The sequence below is a fragment of the Asterias rubens genome, chromosome 12, assembly GCF_902459465.1.
Source record: "Asterias rubens chromosome 12, eAstRub1.3, whole genome shotgun sequence".
Classification (NCBI taxonomy): Eukaryota; Metazoa; Echinodermata; class Asteroidea; order Forcipulatida; family Asteriidae; genus Asterias; species Asterias rubens.
In genome coordinates, this window is record NC_047073.1 from 15283307 (window position 1) to 15305627 (window position 22321).

A 22321-nucleotide genomic window follows, 5' to 3' on the forward strand; every position below is an offset into this window, starting at 1 on the left:
ACGGCCTATGTCACGTGAGTCGGTGCGAATTGAGTCGGTGCGGGCGCTGTTGGTGAATTGGTGGCGGTGTGCGTGAAAAGGGAAACGAGAAACGTCTTGCACCAAGACTCGTACTGACCGACAAGACTTAATTCTTCGACGACCGACTTACTTGTTTGTGTCCCTCAACGTTCATTTACAAATAGCAATTTCGCGCCAATTCAAAAAGGCTGACCAAGCACTGAAGTAAAGGATTTATCGCTAGCGGTGGAGACGGAACTTTAACTCGTTGTAATTGATGAAAACAAGTTTTATACGGAAACGTTTCCATATCATATGTGGTAACCCTTCTTCTCAGGTAAGAAAACAATTCAGTGGTTTTGGAGTTAGTTAACGCTAGATAAATTGGTGGCGACATGCGGAAAATTATCATGAGGGTAAAATTTAATAAGTGCTGGCACAAGTTGTGGCAGTTGCACTGGCACTATACACAAATGTTTCCGTATGGTGCCACCACTTTTTCATTCGATATGAAATATGCCGCAATGGAATGTGAATCTGTTGAAATAAATGGCTTGTTGCAGGTAAGATTTTTAGTTATGAAGCTTTGAAAATTTTCCGCCCCAGAAATGGGCCTTAATAATTAGGACTCTGTATCTGTGTACAGAGGAAGAGTCCTAATTAGGGCTATGGTGCCCTGTGCTTTTGTTGTGGTGCCCTCACTCTTCAAGGTTCCAATACAAAAGTACATTTTCCCCATAGAAGTGACCCTTACCAGACAGGTCCCAATTTCATAGAGAGAGCTGCTTAAGCAGAAAATATTGCTGAACAATTTTTCTGCTAAGGGGCTAAGCAGAAATGAGCAGGAAACCAGTCACAATTTGTTCGTGTGACATGGTATTTTAGCTGGTAGCCAGAGTCCAGTTAGCATAATAATTTGTGCTTAAAGACCATACAAAATACCCCCCTTCAGCCATCTACATTTAAAAGATCTGTATTTTAGTACCTTACCTTATTCCTAGATTTTTACACTCATCTTGTATTTGAGAAAAAAACAAAATTCGCAACATAAGGGCTTCCCCAAACACGAGCACCTTTCACCGATGGTGGCAGCAAACATATTGCCAAAAATAGTGACGTGTCTGGACGTGTGGTTTCTTCGGGTTTATTCGCTGCCGCCTGCACACGACCCGCTAGTGCACAGCAATGGTCTGGTTGCCAAGCAATGCCCCTTCATGTACTTAGTTCATCTCTGCATCTTTTGTTTTGTCTTGCTCTTTTTCGTAAAGGATTCCAAAGTACAGTGAACGGCAAAAGAGCGCCTTCCAGATGCGCAAGGAGGAAGGGAGGTCGGTCTTCATGGCCTCATTCCAAGAGAAACAACTGCTACTTGAGGAGAGGAAAGAAAACAGTAAGTAGAGACCTGCATCATACTGCCATCATATCGGTCATGTTCAATGTATCCAATAACAGTATTGAATGCTAATACTCATTGTACAAAAAGGAACCAGACCATACATCTTCCAGCCTTGGTTTGGTTACATTGATTTCCATGGAAGAAAATCAAGATGGCCACACCATAATAAAAGTCTGTTGTATCTTACAATTTCATTATTGGCCTGTGGACATCCATTTCAATTTAAAACTGTGTGGAAATATTTGAGGTTTCTTATAAGTCTGTTCAATGAGAGGCGTCCTTGGGTCTCATATTTCAAACATAGCGCTCCAGGCATGCAACTCTTCCGCCGGTCCGCGGTTTACGCATTTTAGCGCTTTACATCCTTTGGAAAAGGCGCTTTATAAATTCGGTTATTATTATTAATTATTATTATTATTATTAATTATTATTAATTATTATTATTTATTACAGCTGTTGCTGTTGCTGTTGCTGTTGCTGTTGTAGTATCAGTTGTGGCATCAGTTGTGGCATCAGTTGTGGCATCAGTTGTGGCATCAGTTGTGGCATCAGTTGTGGCATCAGTTGTGGCATCAGTTGTGGCATCAGTTGTGGCATCAGTTGTGGCATCAGTTGTGGCATCAGTTGTGGCATCAGTTGTGGCATCAGTTGTGGCATCAGTTGTGGCATCAGTTGTGGCATCAGTTGTGGCATCAGTTGTGGCATCAGTTGTGGCATCAGTTGTGGCATCAGTTGTGGCATCAGTTGTGGCATCAGTTGTGGCATCAGTTGTGGCATCAGTTGTGGCATCAGTTGTGGCATCAGTTGTGGCATCAGTTGTGGCATCAGTTGTGGCATCAGTTGTAGCAGCAGTTGTAGCAGCAGTTGTAGCAGCAGTTGTAGCAGCAGTTGTAGCAGCAGTTGTAGCAGCAGTTGTAGCAGCAGTTGTAGCAGCAGTTGTAGCAGCAGTTGTAGCAGCAGTTGTAGCAGCAGTTGTAGCATCAGTTGTAGCATCAGTTGTAGCATCAGTTGTAGCATCAGTTGTAGCATCAGTTGTAGCATCAGTTGTAGCATCAGTTGTAGCATCAGTTGTAGCATCAGTTGTAGCATCAGTTGTAGCATCAGTTGTAGCATCAGTTGTAGCATCAGTTGTAGCATCAGTTGTAGCATCAGTTGTAGCATCAGTTGTAGCATCAGTTGTAGCATCAGTTGTAGCATCAGTTGTAGCATCAGTTGTAGCATCAGTTGTAGCATCAGTTGTAGCATCAGTTGTAGCATCAGTTGTAGCATCAGTTGTAGCATCAGTTGTAGCATCAGTTGTAGCATCAGTTGTAGCATCAGTTGTAGCATCAGTTGTAGCATCAGTTGTAGCATCAGTTGTAGCATCAGTTGTAGCATCAGTTGTAGCATCAGTTGTAGCATCAGTTGTAGCATCAGTTGTAGCATCAGTTGTAGCATCAGTTGTAGCATCAGTTGTAGCATCAGTTGTAGCATCAGTTGTAGCATCAGTTGTAGCATCAGTTGTAGCATCAGTTGTAGCATCAGTTGTAGCATCAGTTGTAGCATCAGTTGTAGCATCAGTTGTAGCATCAGTTGTAGCATCAGTTGTAGCATCAGTTGTAGCATCAGTTGTAGCATCAGTTGTAGCATCAGTTGTAGCATCAGTTGTAGCATCAGTTGTAGCATCAGTTGTAGCATCAGTTGTAGCATCAGTTGTAGCATCAGTTGTAGCATCAGTTGTAGCATCAGTTGTAGCATCAGTTGTAGCATCAGTTGTAGCATCAGTTGTAGTATCAGTTGTAGCATCAGTTGTAGCATCAGTTGTAGCATCAGTTGTAGCATCAGTTGTAGCATCAGTTGTAGCATCAGTTGTAGCATCAGTTGTAGCATCAGTTGTAGCATCAGTTGTAGTATCAGTTGTAGCATCAGTTGTAGTATCAGTTGTAGCATCAGTTGTAGCATCAGTTGTAGTATCAGTTGTAGTCATAGTTGTAGCATCAGTTGTAGCATCAGTTGTAGCATCAGTTGTAGCATCAGTTGTAGTATCAGTTGTAGCATCAGTTGTAGCATCAGTTGTAGCATCAGTTGTAGTCATCAGTTGTAGCATCAGTTGTAGCATCAGTTGTAGTAATCAGTTGTAGTATCAGTTGTAGCATCAGTTGTAGCATCAGTTGTAGTATCAGTTGTAGCATCAGTTGTAGTATCAGTTGTAGTATCAGTTGTAGTATCAGTTGTAGTATCAGTTGTAGCTATCAGTTGTAGCAATCAGTGTTTAGCATCAGTTGTAGCATCAGTTGTAGCATCAGTTGTAGTATCAGTTGTAGCATCAGTTGTAGCTACAGTTGTAGCATCAGTTGTAGCATCAGTTGTAGTATCAGTTTGTAGTATCAGTTGTAGCATCAGTTTGTAGCATCAGTTGTAGCATCAGTTGTAGCATCAGTTGTAGCATCAGTTGTAGCATCAGTTGTAGCATCAGTTGTAGCATCAGTTGTAGCATCAGTTGTAGCATCAGTTGTAGCATCAGTTGTAGCATCAGTTGTAGTATCAGTTGTAGCATCAGTTGTAGCATCAGTTGTAGCATCAGTTGTAGCATCAGTTGTAGCATCAGTTGTAGCATCAGTTGTAGCATCAGTTGTAGCATCAGTTGTAGCATCAGTTGTAGCATCAGTTGTAGCATCAGTTGTAGCATCAGTTGTAGCATCAGTTGTAGCATCAGTTGTAGCATCAGTTGTAGCATCAGTTGTAGCATCAGTTGTAGCATCAGTTGTAGCATCAGTTGTAGCATCAGTTGTAGCATCAGTTGTAGCATCAGTTGTAGCATCAGTTGTAGCATCAGTTGTAGCATCAGTTGTAGCATCAGTTGTAGCATCAGTTGTAGCATCAGTTGTAGCATCAGTTGTAGCATCAGTTGTAGCATCAGTTGTAGCATCAGTTGTAGCATCAGTTGTAGCATCAGTTGTAGCATCAGTTGTAGCATCAGTTGTAGCATCAGTTGTAGCACCAGTTGTAGCATCAGTTGTAGCATCAGTTGTAGCATCAGTTGTAGCATCAGTTGTAGCATCAGTTGTAGCATCAGTTGTAGCATCAGTTGTAGCATCAGTTGTAGCATCAGTTGTAGCATCAGTTGTAGCATCAGTTGTAGCATCAGTTGTAGCATCAGTTGTAGCATCAGTTGTAGCATCAGTTGTAGCATCAGTTGTAGCATCAGTTGTAGCATCAGTTGTAGCATCAGTTGTAGCATCAGTTGTAGCATCAGTTGTAGCATCAGTTGTAGCATCAGTTGTAGCATCAGTTGTAGCATCAGTTGTAGCATCAGTTGTAGCATCAGTTGTAGCATCAGTTGTAGCATCAGTTGTAGCATCAGTTGTAGCATCAGTTGTAGCATCAGTTGTAGCATCAGTTGTAGCATCAGTTGTAGCATCAGTTGTAGCATCAGTTGTAGCATCAGTTGTAGCATCAGTTGTAGCATCAGTTGTAGCATCAGTTGTAGCATCAGTTGTAGCATCAGTTGTAGCATCAGTTGTAGCATCAGTTGTAGCATCAGTTGTAGCATCAGTTGTAGCATCAGTTGTAGCATCAGTTGTAGCATCAGTTGTAGCATCAGTTGTAGCATCAGTTGTAGCATCAGTTGTAGCATCAGTTGTAGCATCAGTTGTAGCATCAGTTGTAGCATCAGTTGTAGCATCAGTTGTAGCATCAGTTGTAGCATCAGTTGTAGCATCAGTTGTAGCATCAGTTGTAGCATCAGTTGTAGCATCAGTTGTAGCATCAGTTGTAGCATCAGTTGTAGCATCAGTTGTAGCATCAGTTGTAGCATCAGTTGTAGCATCAGTTGTAGCATCAGTTGTAGCATCAGTTGTAGCATCAGTTGTAGCATCAGTTGTAGCATCAGTTGTAGCATCAGTTGTAGCATCAGTTGTAGCATCAGTTGTAGCATCAGTTGTAGCATCAGTTGTAGCATCAGTTGTAGCATCAGTTGTAGCATCAGTTGTAGCATCAGTTGTAGCATCAGTTGTAGCATCAGTTGTAGCATCAGTTGTAGCATCAGTTGTAGCATCAGTTGTAGCATCAGTTGTAGCATCAGTTGTAGCATCAGTTGTAGCATCAGTTGTAGCATCAGTTGTAGCATCAGTTGTAGCATCAGTTGTAGCATCAGTTGTAGCATCAGTTGTAGCATCAGTTGTAGCATCAGTTGTAGCATCAGTTGTAGCATCAGTTGTAGCATCAGTTGTAGCATCAGTTGTAGCATCAGTTGTAGCATCAGTTGTAGCATCAGTTGTAGCATCAGTTGTAGCATCAGTTGTAGCATCAGTTGTAGCATCAGTTGTAGCATCAGTTGTAGCATCAGTTGTAGCATCAGTTGTAGCATCAGTTGTAGCATCAGTTGTAGCATCAGTTGTAGCATCAGTTGTAGCATCAGTTGTAGCATCAGTTGTAGCATCAGTTGTAGCATCAGTTGTAGCATCAGTTGTAGCATCAGTTGTAGCATCAGTTGTAGCATCAGTTGTAGCATCAGTTGTAGCATCAGTTGTAGCATCAGTTGTAGCATCAGTTGTAGCATCAGTTGTAGCATCAGTTGTAGCATCAGTTGTAGCATCAGTTGTAGCATCAGTTGTAGCATCAGTTGTAGCATCAGTTGTAGCATCAGTTGTAGCATCAGTTGTAGCATCAGTTGTAGCATCAGTTGTAGCATCAGTTGTAGCATCAGTTGTAGCATCAGTTGTAGCATCAGTTGTAGCATCAGTTGTAGCATCAGTTGTAGCATCAGTTGTAGCATCAGTTGTAGCATCAGTTGTAGCATCAGTTGTAGCATCAGTTGTAGCATCAGTTGTAGCATCAGTTGTAGCATCAGTTGTAGCATCAGTTGTAGCATCAGTTGTAGCATCAGTTGTAGCATCAGTTGTAGCATCAGTTGTAGCATCAGTTGTAGCATCAGTTGTAGCATCAGTTGTAGCATCAGTTGTAGCATCAGTTGTAGCATCAGTTGTAGTATCAGTTGTAGTATCAGTTGTAGCATCAGTTGTAGCATCAGTTGTAGCATCAGGTTGTAGCATCGTTGTAGTACAGTTGTAGTACAGTTAGGAGCATCAGTTGTACATCAGTTGTAGCTCAGTTTAGCATCAGTTGTAGCATCAGTGTAGCATCAGTTGTAGCATCAGTTGTAGCATCAGTTGTAGCTTCAGGTTGTAGTATCAGTTGTAGGAATCAGTTGTAGCATCAGTTGTAGCATCAGTTGTAGCATCAGTTGTAGCACAGTTGTAGCATCAGTTGTAGCATCAGTTGTAGCATCAGTTGTAGCATCAGTTGTAGCATCAGTTGTAGATCAGTTGTAGCTCAGTTGTAGCATCAGTTGTAGCATCAGTTGTAGCATCAGTTGTAGCATCAGTTGTAGCATCAGTTGTAGCATCAGTTGTAGCATCAGTTGTAGCATCAGTTGTAGCATCAGTTGTAGCATAAGTTGTAGCTCAGTTGTAGCAATCAGTTGTAGCATCATTGTAGCATCAGTTGTAGTATCAGTTGTAGCATCAGTTGTAGCATCCAGTTGTAGCATCAGTTGTAGCATCAGTTGTAGCATCAGTTGTAGCATCAGTTGTAGCATCAGTTGTAGCATCAGTTGTAGCATCAGTTGTAGCATCAGTTGTAGCATCAGTTGTAGCACAGTTGTAGCATCAGTTGTAGCATCAGTTGTAGCATCAGTTGTAGCATCAGTTGTAGCATCAGTTGTAGCATCAGTTGTAGCATCAGTTGTAGAATCAGTTGTAGCATCAGTTGTAGCATCAGTTGTAGCATCAGTTGTAGGCATCAGTTGTAGCATCAGTTGTAGCATCAGTTGTAGCATCAGTTGTAGCATCAGTTGTAGCATCAGTTGTAGCATCCGTTGTAGCATCAGTTGTAGTATCAGAGGGTGCCTGACTACAAGCCACATCCCAGAGGGTGCCTGACTACAAGCCACATCCAAGAGGGTGCCTGCCTAGAGGATATCATCCCATGTGATTGAAGCGCACCAAACATAGGATAAATTTCCAAATTCTGATCATGATTAATCAAAAGGGCTTATGTACAGACCCATATAGAGACATGCAGTGTTACACTTGTTGATTTGACTCGATTGGTATATATTTCAGGAGTCTGCAGTTCTGCTGGGGATGTGGTGCTACCTGCTGCTGACAACATCCCAGAGGGTGCCTGGCTACGAGCTACATACCAGAGGGTGCCTGACTACGAGCCACATCCCAGAGGGTGCCTGACTACAAGCCACATCCCAGAGGGTGCCTGACTACAAGCCACATCCTATAGGGTGCCTGACTACAAGCCACATCCCAGAGGGTGCCTGCCTAGAGGACATCATCCCATGTGATTGAAGCGCACCAAACACGGGTAAATTTCCAAATTCTGATCATAATTAATCAAAAGGGCTTATGTACAGACCCACATAGAGACATGCAGTGTTACACTTGTTGATTTGACTCGATTGGTATATATTTCAGGAGTCTGCAGTTCTGCTGGGGATGTGGTGCTACCTGCTGCTGACAACATCATAGAGGGTGCCTGGCTACGAGCTGACTACAAGCCACATCCCAGAGGGTGCCTGACTACAAGCCACATCCCAGAGGGTGCCTGACTACAAGCCACATCCCAGAGGGTGCCTGCCTAGAGGACTTCATCCCATGTGATTGTAGCGCACCAAACATAGGTAAATTTCCAAATTCTGATCATAATTAATCAAAAGGGCTTATGTACAGACCCATATAGAGACATGCAGTGTTACACTTGTTGATTTGACTCGATTGGTATATATTTCAGGAGTCTGCAGTTCTGCTGGGGATGGGTGCTACCTGCTGTTGACAACATCCCAGAGGGTGCCTGGCTACGAGCTACATACCAGAGGGTGCCTGACTACGAGCCACATCCCAGAGGTAGCCTGAGTACAAGCCACATCCCAGAGGGTGCCTGCCTAGAGGACTTCATCCCATGTGATTGTAGCGCACCAAACATAGGTAAATTTCCAAATTCTGATCATAATTAATCAAAAGGGCTTATGTACAGACCCACATAGAGACATGCAGTGTTACACTTGTTGATTTGACTCGATTGGTAAATATTTCAGGAGTCTGCAGTTCTGCTGGGGATGTGGTGCTACCTGCTGCTGACAACATCCTAGAGGGTGCCTGGCTACGAGCTACATCCCAGAGGGTGCCTGACAACGAGCCACATCCCAGAGGGTGCCTGACTACAAGCTACATCCCAGAGGGTACTTGACTACAAGCCACATCCCAGAGGGTGCCTGACTACAAGCCACATCCCAGAGGGTGCCTGACTACAAGCCACATCCCAGAGGGTGCCTGACTACAAGCCACATCCAAGAGGGTGCCTGACTAGAGGATATCATCCCATGTGATTGAAGCGCACCAAACATAGATAAATTTCCAAATTCTGATCATGATTAATCAAAAGGGCTTATGTACAGACCCATATAGAGACATGCAGTGTTACACTTGTTGATTTGACTCGATTGGTATATATTTCAGGAGTCTGCAGTTCTGCTGGGGATGGGTGCTACCTGCTGCTGACAACATCCCAGAGGGTGCCTGGCTACGAGCTACATACCAGAGGGTGCCTGACTACGAGCCACATCCCAGAGGGTGCCTGACTACAAGCCACATCCCAGAGGGTGCCTGACTACAAGCCACATCCTATAGGGTGCCTGACTACAAGCCACATCCCAGAGGGTGCCTGCCTAGAGGACATCATCCCATGTGATTGAAGCGCACCAAACACGGGTAAATTTCCAAATTCTGATCATAATTAATCAAAAGGGCTTATGTACAGACCCACATAGAGACATGCAGTGTTACACTTGTTGATTTGACTCGATTGGTATATATTTCAGGAGTCTGCAGTTCTGCTGGGGATGTGGTGCTACCTGCTGCTGACAACATCATAGAGGGTGCCTGGCTACGAGCTACATACCAGAGGGTGCCTGACTACGAGCCACATCCCAGAGGTTGCCTGACTACGAGCCACATCCCAGAGGGTGCCTGACTACAAGCCACATCCCAGAGGGTGCCTGACTACAAGCCACATCCCAGAGGGTGCCTGACTACAAGCCACATCCCAGAGGGTGCCTGACTACGAGCCACATCCCAGAGGGTGCCTGACTACAAGCCACATCCCAGAGGGTGCCTGACTACAAGCCACATCCCAGAGGGTGCCTGACTACAGCCACATCCCAGAGGGTGCCTGACTACAAGCCACATCCCAGAGGGTGCCTGAATACAAGCCACATCCCAGAGGTTGCCTGACTACAAGCCACATCCCAGAGGGTGCCTGCCTAGAGGACATCATCCCATGTGATTGAAGCGCACAAAACATATGTAAATTTCCAAATTCTGATCATAATTAATCAAAAGGGCTCACGTACAGACCCACATAGAGACATGCAGTGTTACACTTGTTGATTTGACTCGATTGGTATATATTTTAGGAGTCTGCAGTTCTGCTGGGGATGTGGTGCTACCTGCTGCTGACAACATCCCAGAGGGTGCCTGGCTACGAGCTACATACCAGAGGGTGCCTGACTACGAGCCACATCCCAGAGGGTGCCTGACTACAAGCCACATCCCAGAGGGTGCCTGACTACAAGCCACATCCCAGAGGGTGCCTGACTACAAGCCACATCCCAGAGGGTGCCTGCCTAGAGGACTTCATCCCATGTGATTGTAGCGCACCAAACATAGGTAAATTTCCAAATTCTGATCATAATTAATCAAAAGGGCTTATGTACAGACCCACATAGAGACATGCAGTGTTACACTTGTTGATTTGACTCGATTGGTAAATATTTCAGGAGTCTGCAGTTCTGCTGGGGATGTGGTGCTACCTGATGCTGACAACATCCTAGAGGTTGCCTGGCTACGAGCTACATCCCAGAGGGTGCCTGACAACGAGCCACATCCCAGAGGGTGCCTGACTACAAGCTACATCCCAGAGGGTGCTTGACTACAAGCCACATCCCAGAGGGTGCCTGACTACAAGCCACATCCCAGAGGGTGCCTGACTACAAGCCACATCCCAGAGGGTGCCTGACTACAAGCCACATCCAAGAGGGTGCCTGACTACAAGCCACATCCCAGAGGGTGCCTGACTACAAGCTACATCCCAGAGAGTGCCTGACTAGAGGATATCATCCCATGTGATTGAAGCGCACCAAACATAGATAAATTTCCAAATTCTGATCATAATTAATCAAAAGGGCTTATGTACAGACCCACATAGAGACATGCAGTGTTACACTTGTTGATTTGACTCGATTGGTATATATTTCAGGAGTCTGCAGTTCTGCTGGGGATGGGTGCTACCTGCTGCTGACAACATCCCAGAGGGTGCCTGGCTACGAGCTACATCACAGAGGGTGCCTGACTACAAGCCACATCCCATAGGGTGCCTGACTACAAGCCACATCCCAGAGGGTGCCTGCCTAGAGGACATCATCCCATGTGATTGAAGCGCACCAAACATTGGTAAATTTCCAAATTCTGATCATAATTAATCAAAAGGGCTTATGTACAGACCCACATAGAGACATGCAGTGTTACACTTGTTGTTTTGACTCGATTTGTAAATATTTCAGGAGCCTGCAGTTCTGCTGGGGATGTGGTGCTACCTGCTACGAGGGTGCCTGGCTACGAGCTACATCCCAGAGGGTGCCTGACAACGAGCCACATCCCAGAGGGTGCCTGACTACAAGCTACATCCCACAGGGTGCTTGACTACAAGCCACATCCCAGAGGGTGCCTGACTACAAGCCACATCCCAGAGGGTGCCTGACTACAAGCCACATCCCAGAGGGTGCCTGACTACAAGCCACATCCCAGAGGGTGCCTGACTACAAGCCACATCCCAGAGGGTGCCTGACTACAAGCCACATCCCAGAGGGTGCCTGACTACAAGCCACATCCCAGAGGGTGCCTGACTACAAGCCACATCCCAGAGGGTGCCTGACTACAAGCCACATCCCAGAGAGTGCCTGACTAGAGGATATCATCCCATGTGATTGAAGCGCACCAAACATAGATAAATTTCCAAATTCTGATCATAATTAATCAAAAGGGCTGATGTACAGACCCACATAGAGACATGCAGTGTTACACTTGTTGATTTGACTCGATTGGTATATATTTCAGGAGACTGCAGTTCTGCTGGGGATGTGGTGCTACCTGCTGCTGACAACATCCTAGAGGGTGCCTGGCTACGAGCTACATACCATAGGGTGCCTGACTACGAGCCACATCCCAGAGGGTGCCTGACTACAAGCCACATCCCAGAGGGTGCCTGACTACAAGCCACATCCCAGAGGGTGCCTGACTACAAGCCACATCCCAGAGGGTGCCTGACTACAAGCCAAATCCCAGAGGGTGTCTGACTACAAGCCACATCCCAGAGGGTGCCTGACTACAAGCCACATCCCAGAGGGTGCCTGACTACAAGCCACATCCCAGAGGGTGCCTGACTACAAGCCACGTCCCAGAGGGTGCCTGACTACAAGCCACATCCCAGAGGGTGCCTGCCTAGAGGACATCATCCCATGTGATTGAAGCGCACCAAACATAGGTAAATTTCCAAATTCTGATCATAATTAATCAAAGGGCTTATGTACAGACCCACATAGAGACATGCAGTGTTACACTCGTTGATTTGACTCGATTGGTATAAATTTCAGGAGTCTGCAGTTCTGCTGGGGATGTGGTGCTACCTGCTCCTGACAACATCCCAGAGGGTGCCTGGCTATGAGCTACATCCCAGAGGGTGCCTGACTACAAGCCACATCCCAGAGGGTGCCTGACTACAAGCCACATCCCAGAGGGTGCCTGACTACAAGCCACATCGCAGAGGGTGCCTGACTACAAGCCACAACAAGATTTGTGAAGATTTCACATTTCGTTGGCCTGTTTAATTCATTCTTGGAAGTATATGTGCTTTTCGAATTGTTGTCAACGTACTTGAAATGAGGTACTTCATTACAAGTATGTAGACAGAATACATGTTAAACTTGTATCGAGGTACTATACAAGTTCATGTATTCACATACAAAAACTGCATGTTTGTAATGAGGTACTTCATTACAATCATGTAATTATAACATGCTTGCAATGCAGTACCTTATTGCAAGTATGTGAACGTTTCATGTGCGTAATGAAGTACCGCATTACAACCGTGAAACAAGTTAAGTTAATTTGTAATGCAGTTTGCTCATTACAAAATACGAAACAACATAAGTTTATTTGCAGTAAATTCATAACAAATAAAAAGAGAACAATATGTTTAAGGAGTGTGTTTAAGTGTTTATTAGACATTAAGTTTTGTATTGTTACTACTTAATTTGTCTTTCAATTATTTATTAGTCTAATTGTTTACATGGTATTTGTTCTGGGGTAGCTTACATGGTGGCCACCATGTTGTTTTGTTGGTAACTCTTAAAGCTTTTAATGTGAAAGGTCATGACATTGTGTTGTGTGAATATGGAGGTTGTTTAAGAGTACTCATTACCGAGGTTATTTAATTACAAAGGTCATGACAATGTCATAGAGTACTCATTAACGAGGTGATGTAATTACAAAGGTCATGACAATGTCATAGAGTACTCATTAACGAGGTTATTTCAATTATAAAGGTCATGACAATGTCATAGAGTACTCATTAACGAGGTGATTTATTTACAAAGGTCTTGACATTGTCTTAGCTGTATAGAGTACTCATTAATAGGTTAATATCATTATAATTATAAAGGTCATGACATTGTCTTAGCTGTATAGAGTACTCATTAACAAGGTTTTATAATTACAAAGGTCATGACATTGTCTTAGCTGTATAGAGTACTCATTAACAAGGTTTTATTATTACAAAGTTCATGACATTGTCTTAGCTGTAAAGAGTACTCATTAACAAGGTTTTATCATTACAAAGGTCATGACATTGTCTTAGCTGTATAGAGTACTCATTAACAAGGTTTTATAATAACAAAGGTCATGACATTGTCTTAGCTGTATAGAGTACTCATTAACAAGGTTTTATTATTACAAAGGTCATGACATTGTCTTAGCTGTATAGAGTACTCATTAACAAGGTTTTATAATTACAAAGGTCATGACATTGTCTTAGCTGTATAGAGTACTCATTAACAAGGTTTTATAATTACAAAGGTCATGACATTGTCTTATCTGTATAGAGTACTCATTAACAAGGTTTTATAATTACAAAGGTCATGACATTGTCTTAGCTGTATAGAGTACTCATTAACAAGGTTTTATAATAACAAAGGTCATGACATTGTCTTAGCTGTATAGAGTACTCATTAACAAGGTTTTATTATTACAAAGGTCATGACATTGTCTTAGCTGTAAAGAGTACTCATTAACAAGGTTCTATTATTACAAAGGTCATGACATTGTCTTAGCTGTATAGAGTACTCATTAACAAGGTTTTATAATTACAAAGGTCATGACATTGTCTTAGCTGTATAGAGTACTCATTAACAAGGTTTTATAATTACAAAGGTCATGACATTGTCTTAGCTGTATAGAGTACTCATTAACAAGGTTTTATTATTACAAAGGTCATGACATTGTCTTAGCTGTAAAGAGTACTCATTAACAAGGTTTTATTATTACAAAGGTCATGACATTGTCTTAGCTGTATAGAGTACTCATTAACAAGGTTTTATAATTACAAAGGTCATGACATTGTCTTAGCTGTATAGAGTACTCATTAACAAGGTTTTATAATTACAAAGGTCATGACATTGTCTTAGCTGTATAGAGTACTCATTAACAAGGTTTTATAATTACAAAGGTCATGACATTGTCTTAGCTGTATAGAGTACTCATTAAAAGGTTTTATAATTACAAAGGTCATGACATTGTCTTAGCTGTATAGAGTACTCATTAACAAGGTTTTATAATTACAAAGGTCATGACATTGTCTTATCTGTATAGAGTACTCATTAACAAGGTTTTATAATTACAAAGGTCATGACATTGTCTTAGCTGTATAGAGTACTCATTAACAAGGTTTTATAATAACAAAGGTCATGACATTGTCTTAGCTGTATAGAGTACTCATTAACAAGGTTTTATTATTACAAAGGTCATGACATTGTCTTAGCTGTAAAGAGTACTCATTAACAAGGTTTTATTATTACAAAGGTCATGACATTGTCTTAGCTGTATAGAGTACTCATTAACAAGGTTTTATAATTACAAAGGTCATGACATTGTCTTAGCTGTATAGAGTACTCATTAACAAGGTTTTATAATTACAAAGGTCATGACATTGTCTTAGCTGTATAGAGTACTCATTAACAAGGTTTTATTATTACAAAGGTCATGACATTGTCTTAGCTGTAAAGAGTACTCATTAACAAGGTTCTATTATTACAAAGGTCATGACATTGTCTTAGCTGTATAGAGTACTCATTAACAAGGTTTTATAATTACAAAGGTCATGACATTGTCTTAGCTGTATAGAGTACTCATTAACAAGGTTTTATAATTACAAAGGTCATGACATTGTCTTAGCTGTATAGAGTACTCATTAACAAGGTTTTATTATTACAAAGGTCATGACATTGTCTTAGCTGTAAAGAGTACTCATTAACAAGGTTTTATTATTACAAAGGTCATGACATTGTCTTAGCTGTATAGAGTACTCATTAACAAGGTTTTATAATTACAAAGGTCATGACATTGTCTTAGCTGTATAGAGTACTCATTAACAAGGTTTTATAATTACAAAGGTCATGACATTGTCTTAGCTGTATAGAGTACTCATTAACAAGGTTTTATAATTACAAAGGTCATGACATTGTCTTAGCTGTATAGAGTACTCATTAAAAGGTTTTATAATTACAAAGGTCATGACATTGTCTTAGCTGTATAGAGTACTCATTAACAAGGTTTTATAATTACAAAGGTCATGACATTGTCTTAGCTGTATAGAGTACTCATTAACAAGGTTTTATAAATACAAGGTCATGACATTGTCTTAGCTGTAAAGAGTACTCATTAACAAGGTTTTATCATTACAAAGGTCATGACATTGTCTTAGCTGTAAAGAATACTCATTAACAAGGTTTTATAATTACAAAGGTCATGACATTATCTTATCTGTATAGAGTACTCATTAACAAGGTTTATAATTACAAAGGTCATGACATTGTCTTAGCTGTATAGAGTACTCATTACAAGGTTGTATGTATACAAAGGTCATGCCATTGTCTTAGCTGTATAGAGTACTCATGAACAAGGTTTTATAATATAATAATAACATAAAATAATAATAATAATAAATAATAATTAGAGGGGGTAACATTACAAAGAAGCAATTGTTGTAATGGTTACACACTCAGATGTATTACGATCCCTTTTGTGGGGTGGGAGATGACAACCTTCACGTGGTCCACCCTGTTGTTAACTAATTGTCATCAGCTGTATATACGTATGTATATATAGCTCTATGCATCTAACCAATCTACCCCATCAGGTAAGATGGAATTTGACTCGATGAACTTTCAAGAATGTTCATGATCAGTCCATGAACATTCCTTAAACAGTTCACAACATGTTCATTAGAGCAGTTCATGAACCAAGTTCAAGAACTGTTTATCTGTTCAATTGATGGACATTTGATAGGGGAACAAAAGGGAAGCGACGAGTTCTTTATTGGCCGTTTAAAACCAGCAGGGTCGTTGCCAGGTGATAAAGGCCCGAGCAGAAGGCGAGGGCCTATATCGCACGGCAACATACGTTTAAGAAAAAGTCACTACTCTTTTATTCCCATTCATAAATGCCCTTTTGTTAAAAAGCGCGCTTAGAAATAGATATTCGCGCGCGCTTAGAAATAGATTACGCCCTGTTACTAAAAGCTATGAATTGCGCATTCGGCATGAGTATATTGGCGTACGTAGGCCTGACACGCGGAAGCCGGCCGGTTATTAACAGCTCCAGCTGGGCCCAATTTCATGGCTCTGCTTACCGTAAGCAAAAAATCAGTGCTTACGGAAGCAGGGAATTCTGTGTATACGGCAAGCGTATTTCATGGGTTAGCGGCGAATTTTGGCTTTTGCGCGTGCCTACTCCACGTTTCTAGGCATTCTACGCTTAAAAGGCTAGCTCAGAAAGCCGGTTATAAACAGCTCCAGCAGGGCCCAATTTCATGGCACTGCTTACCGTGAGCAAAGAATCAGCGCTTGCGGAAGCAGGGAATTCTGTGTATACGGCAAGCGTATTTCATGGGTTAGCGGCGAATTTTGGCTTTTGTGCGTGCCTACTGCACGTTTCTAGGCATTCTACGCTTGAAAGGCTAGCACAGAAAGCCGGTTATAAACAGCTCCAGCTGGGCCCAATTTCATGGCACTGCTTACCGTGAGCAAAGAATCAGCGCTTACGGAAGCAGTGAATTCTGTGTATAGGGCAAGCGTATTGGGAATAGTGTCATCAGTGGTCATTTCAACTTGGTTTTAGGTGGTTCCTCAGATGTTTAACCCAGGAGGGGGGGTGTCTGGCGGGCCCAATTCAGCAAATCTCAAGTCTGGCGGCTGATACTGGTATTAATTATAGTATTATTGGTCCTTTCTCTATCTGGTCATTTCAACTGCAGTTCCTCTGTTGTTTAACCCAGGGGGAGGGGGGGGGGGGGGGTTGCAGGCCAATGCAGCGAAATTATTGTACTACTACTAGCATACTTGTTGTTATTAAATTATGGGCTCTCACGTTTTTAAAGAATACCAGGTCGACGCGTGGGGCCAGGGCTGGCGAGCTCCAGAAAGGGGGAGTTTTTAGAATTATGTATTTCAAGAGGCGGTATCACTGAGTATGGATTGAATTTTTGGTGCGTCTTCATAAACTCTTGGAGTATCAAGAAGACGATAGGCCTACCCATGCCGGATTAACATGAGTTGAGATTTGTGAGTTTGGTGTTATTTACCGAGCTTTGTTTGTTTTGATTGACTGTTTGCAGGGAAGAGGTTGAATCAAGGAAGAGGCTGAGTGAGAAGAATGCAGAGGACTTGAAGCATATGGATAAAAGACGAAGAGACAACCAGGTTATTACAGTTTGGAGAAATCTTTCCATAAAGCTTTGTCCTTTTTCTTGAAACTGTACTTAATTTTGGTCCAATTCCAATCCATCAAGTAATTTATTTATTTGTTTATTTATTTATTCACTTAGGCTTTAAAAACTTCAAAACACACAGCAACAATAAGTAGAAATGTGTAATTTTTACATTATTAGTAAAATAATTAGAGACATATCAACAAAAAGCAAGCAGAAGCCTATAGGGATTGCCCAATAGGGAACCAAATCATTATCCAGTTCTTGAATTGGTCTCAACGTTTTGACTAGCTTGCTATAGTCATCGTCAAGAGATTGACTCCGCGGTAGTGCAGTTAATTATGATCCTATAAAGCTAAAGTAGTTGTCCCAGCCAATTTTCTATACCTTCCGCCCGGGTATAGTTACAAAGCAGGACAGTTCTTTTCAGAAAAAGTCTCTCAAAAATCTGATAATCTACTCTTTGTGGTAGTAGAATAAAGAAAGACAGTTCTCTAAGAACAAACTCTACCTGGCAAGTAGAAACACACATGCTGGTGTTACCGCAAACCAAATATATATTGATACCTCACCATGCAATGCCTAAATTCTTTTGTACCCTTTTCACTGATGAAAGAGGTTTCTAAAAAAATAATTGCCTTGTTAGTGATTTCCAATCCATGTTTAGTTTCACCTCACATGTAGGTACTTGTGAAATTTGTGTGTAATTTCTTTTCCCAAAAGACTTTGATGCTTTATTTGTCGTTAAAAAGACAAATAGTTAATTATTTTCTGCAAATTATTTATTATGACCCATCAAAATGAACTAGGCACATCTGAGCTTTTAAGGAACTGGTGGTTCTCAAATGTAATACTGTAAAAAATTAACTATGCCTAGTGATCAAATGCACACAAAACGTGCAACTACACAGCTGATGTAAATTTGTCCGATATTTGTCGTTTATTTTAGGTTGCGTAGAGAACCCTACTGAAGTACTTTCGACGAGCAGTAGCGTCTAGACAAACAGTAAGTACAGTCTTTCTTATGATTTTTCTCCTGTAGATGATCAGCGTATATTAATAGAAACATGAGTCATTAACCAAAAGTTCTTTTCCGAACCAACACTACTCATAAAGAGATTCACATAGTGTTATCGCAAAATGTTCTTATAGTTACAATTCCACCATACAAAGTTTCAAATCCTACTAATGGTGGTGGGCATCAAATAGGTGGGGGTGGGGGGGGGGGTGACAAGGGGAGGGGGGGCACAATATCAAATGTCCCCCCATCTTTTTGACCACCTTAATCATGAAGCCCAAGTATTGCACTGTGTAAGACCAACCCTGTGTCTCGCCATGGGCATTAATCCTGGGGGCTATAAGGATGACACAACTTTTTAGAAGGGTGGGGGGACACTATATCAAATGTCCCCCCTCAAAATTTACCAAAGATTGCACCACAGAGCATCTAAAATGCAGAATTTTCCCGTGCCTATATCCGCTTAGGGCTTAGATGAAGTGTCATTTTTAGTAACAATACAAAGTATGAGAATACTAGTGAATTCTTTTTTTAAACCCTGACTTGCAGCTGCCCCCAAGCCGGTTTCCAATGCATCAGCTTTCTACAGTAGAGGGCGCCAGATTGCTGGTTACTCTGCCACGGATGCATTGCTACAATCAAGGTGAGTTTATTGGGTTTTTTAAAGTGGGGCCTTAAAAAAACATGTTATTTTTTATATGGCATTAGTTCTATTTGTCCTCACAACCTGATGTTGATTTCTTTAGAGCACAACAACTTTTTTTTAATTCGGGAGACTTCTCTACTACCTCAGATTAGATTCTCTGAATGGACCCTACCCATGAAATATGCTAATTACATTCATGCATGCGTACAGACCCTGTTGGTTGCAGACGCGCAATCGCGTCTGCGTCACGCACCCATTAGCCGTTTAAAAAAACAGCGCGATGCTCCCTCATTTTGCCAACCAAAACGTTAGTGCGCACGCGCTATGTGCAATTTACATATTTCATGGAAAGGGTCTATTGGGGAGACTTCTCAGTTCTGAAAAGAACTGTCCTGCTTCTTAAATACTACCTAGGCAGAAGGTAGGAAATCTACCTAGCAAGTAGATCCGCATGTTGTTATCGCTAACATTGATACCTAGGTTATTGATACCCCACCGTGCAATGCCTCAAGTCCCATATTCTTAATGTTGTTTGTCCCCTCAGGCAAACCAACTCTAACGTTACCCCTGGATTCCTGAGCGTCTCTAACTCAAAGAGGTTGTACCCGATCACAAGCTACCCGGCTGGAGGCAGAAGAGCATCCCCACAGCAGTCAAGACGTCTCAGATCAGTCTACAAGGGTAGGTCATTCACACACTTAAAAAAAAAAGTATTATTATTACTTTTTTACCCTTTCATCGATGTGTGTTAGCACTGTATACTCAGTACTTTGCCGATTGCTGTGGAAAAATATCACCAGCATGTTACTCGGGTGGGATTCGAACCCACAACCCTTGCAATTCTAGAGCAGTGTCTTACCAATAAGACTACCGTGACTGCCAGTAGCTAGAGGCAGTTTGAATCCTATGTTTTGGCAGCGGGTACCACAACGATATAATAGATGTTAACATAGGATTCGAACTGCCAATACGGGTACTGCATTAATATTCTTTAGCACCAATGTAACATTACCATCTATAACAATAATAACATTAATTAGTTTTTATCTCAAATGTCTCAATGTGCAATGTGCTTTTTATTTTTTGCTTATTTGTTGTATTATCTGGTGTCAGTTTGTGAAAACGGAAAATGCCTTTTTGCAATCTTCGACGCATGTAGGCTATAAAGTTCAAAGCATCAAGAAACCATTGTTAGAAAGCTAGTTGAAAACACCCATAACTTTTTTTACAGAGCTTGATTTTAAAAATGTTCATTGCTGTTTTCCCGGATTGCTACTTTTTACTTGTATTTGTGTGTGTCCGTTTGTAATGTTGGTGACGATTTGTCTGATTTGTGCACTTTTTCCGCCAGATTCTCAAATCTTGGTAATACGTGTTACATGAACGCCATTCTCCAGTCGCTATTCTGTCTGGAATGCTTCACTGCAGACATGCAGAATCAAGACATCATTCCACTCATGCAGAAATCAAGTCTCTACTGGTAAGACATTTTGGGCCCCTCACGATTGAGACTTGTCAGAGAAGATGTGGCGTAAACACTGGCATAACTGGGGTGGGTGGGTTGGGGCATCATATTCTTCAACACTTTCAAATAACACTGTGTGAATGTGTGCAAGTTCACACAGTGTTTCAATCCCCTACATTATGTGGACTTTTGTTATCAGGTCCACTCTTGTTATGTAGTGTACATGAGTTTTAACCCAATTCACCTAACGTCATCATCAGAATAATCTTGGATGCACCATTTTGGTGGTCAATGTAAACGTGTGTTATTCAGTGAAGTGCGCATTTTAGGCGACGCGGCATTTACACGTAAACCTATTGACCACCAACATGGTGAGTTGGCATCAGTTGCTGCATGTGACGCGCTTGCAAGGGTTCAACTACCATGATTGAAAGCTATTCTATTTACGTCCACGTCATTGCTGATCAGTATTACAGATACAATCGAATCAAGACAATGTAACCATTGATGGGCTTTACCCATAGAGCTATATCTAGACTCTATCTAGACCAGGAATAAGAAATGTTTTTATTTTTTGTAAAACAGTCATGACAGTCCTCGATCATCATGACCATGGCAATGTTTCTCTGTTTTGTAACAGAAAAAAATGTCTTACTTTTGTCATGGAGGTCGTCCATGCTTTTGTCGAAGTATTTATCAGCACAAATCGGAGTCACTGGTGGGAAGTTTTGGTTGTTATTTCCGATCCTTCGAGGGTGACGGCAATTGGTAAAAGCCGGAACTGCCTGATCTGCCTGATCTGCCGGAACTGCTAAAAAAATGAAATTTTTCGGATAATTGTATTGCATTTGAAGTCGGAACTCAGTTGGAATGGTCAAATACATCAGTTTTTGTTATAACTACTCACTAACCTGTGCAAAAGATTATTCCTGGAACTCAAAAACATTAAAATTTGACTGACTTTGTTGATCGCATGACGGACAAATCGGACAGCAGGTACCAGACTATGCAACAGACGCACGCAAAGTGGCACTGTATTCGTAATCGGGCGGTGCGTGGGTTATGGGATGGTCGCTTATAATATTGCAGGTCGGAACTCACATTGCTTGCAGTCCTACGCGGTCGCACATTGCAGGTCGGAACTCACATTGCTTGCAGCAGTCCTACGCGGTCGCCCATTGCAGGTCGGAACTCACATTGCTTGCAGTCCTACGCGGTCGCACATTGCAGGTCGGAACTCACATTGCTTGCAGTCCTACGTGGTCGCACATTGCAGATCGGAACTCACATTGCTTGCAGTACTACGCGGTCGCACAATGCAGGTCGGAACTCACATTGCTTGCAGTCCTACGCGGTCGCACAATGCAGGTCGGAACTCACATTGCTTGCAGTCCTACGCGGTCGCACATTGCAGGTCGGAACTCACATTGCTTGCAGTCCTACGCGGTCGCACAATGCAGGTCGGAACTCGCATTGTAGTCTAAGCTGAATGGGGAAATTCAAGACTTTCACCGTGGAAGAATCTGTCCATTTAATTTGTAATATTGTAAATAAATCAGTTGTATATAAAGGTGGCGATCTATGTTACAAGTTTTGGAATGGCTTGTCAATTAATATCTTATTCATTCTGGTTTTCTGTATCAGGGGGGAGATCGTACACACACGGCCATACGTTGTACTGTGCGGTATTCGGTGGGTAAAAGCCGGAAC

At 42.0% G+C, this 22321-nt stretch overlaps 1 protein-coding gene across 1 annotated transcript; it reads left to right on the forward strand.

Moving 5' to 3' along the window:
• The first annotated feature begins 301 nt into the window (after positions 1-301).
• Positions 302-20684, forward strand: LOC117297949. Its single transcript, XM_033781141.1, has 5 exons — positions 302-337; positions 1269-1390; positions 19050-19143; positions 19691-19827; positions 20498-20684. Exons 2-5 carry the CDS (start codon positions 1309-1311, stop codon positions 20527-20529), a joined length of 345 nt encoding a protein of 114 aa, XP_033637032.1. The 5' UTR covers positions 302-337; positions 1269-1308; the 3' UTR covers positions 20530-20684.
• Positions 20685-22321: the final 1637 nt, after the last annotated feature.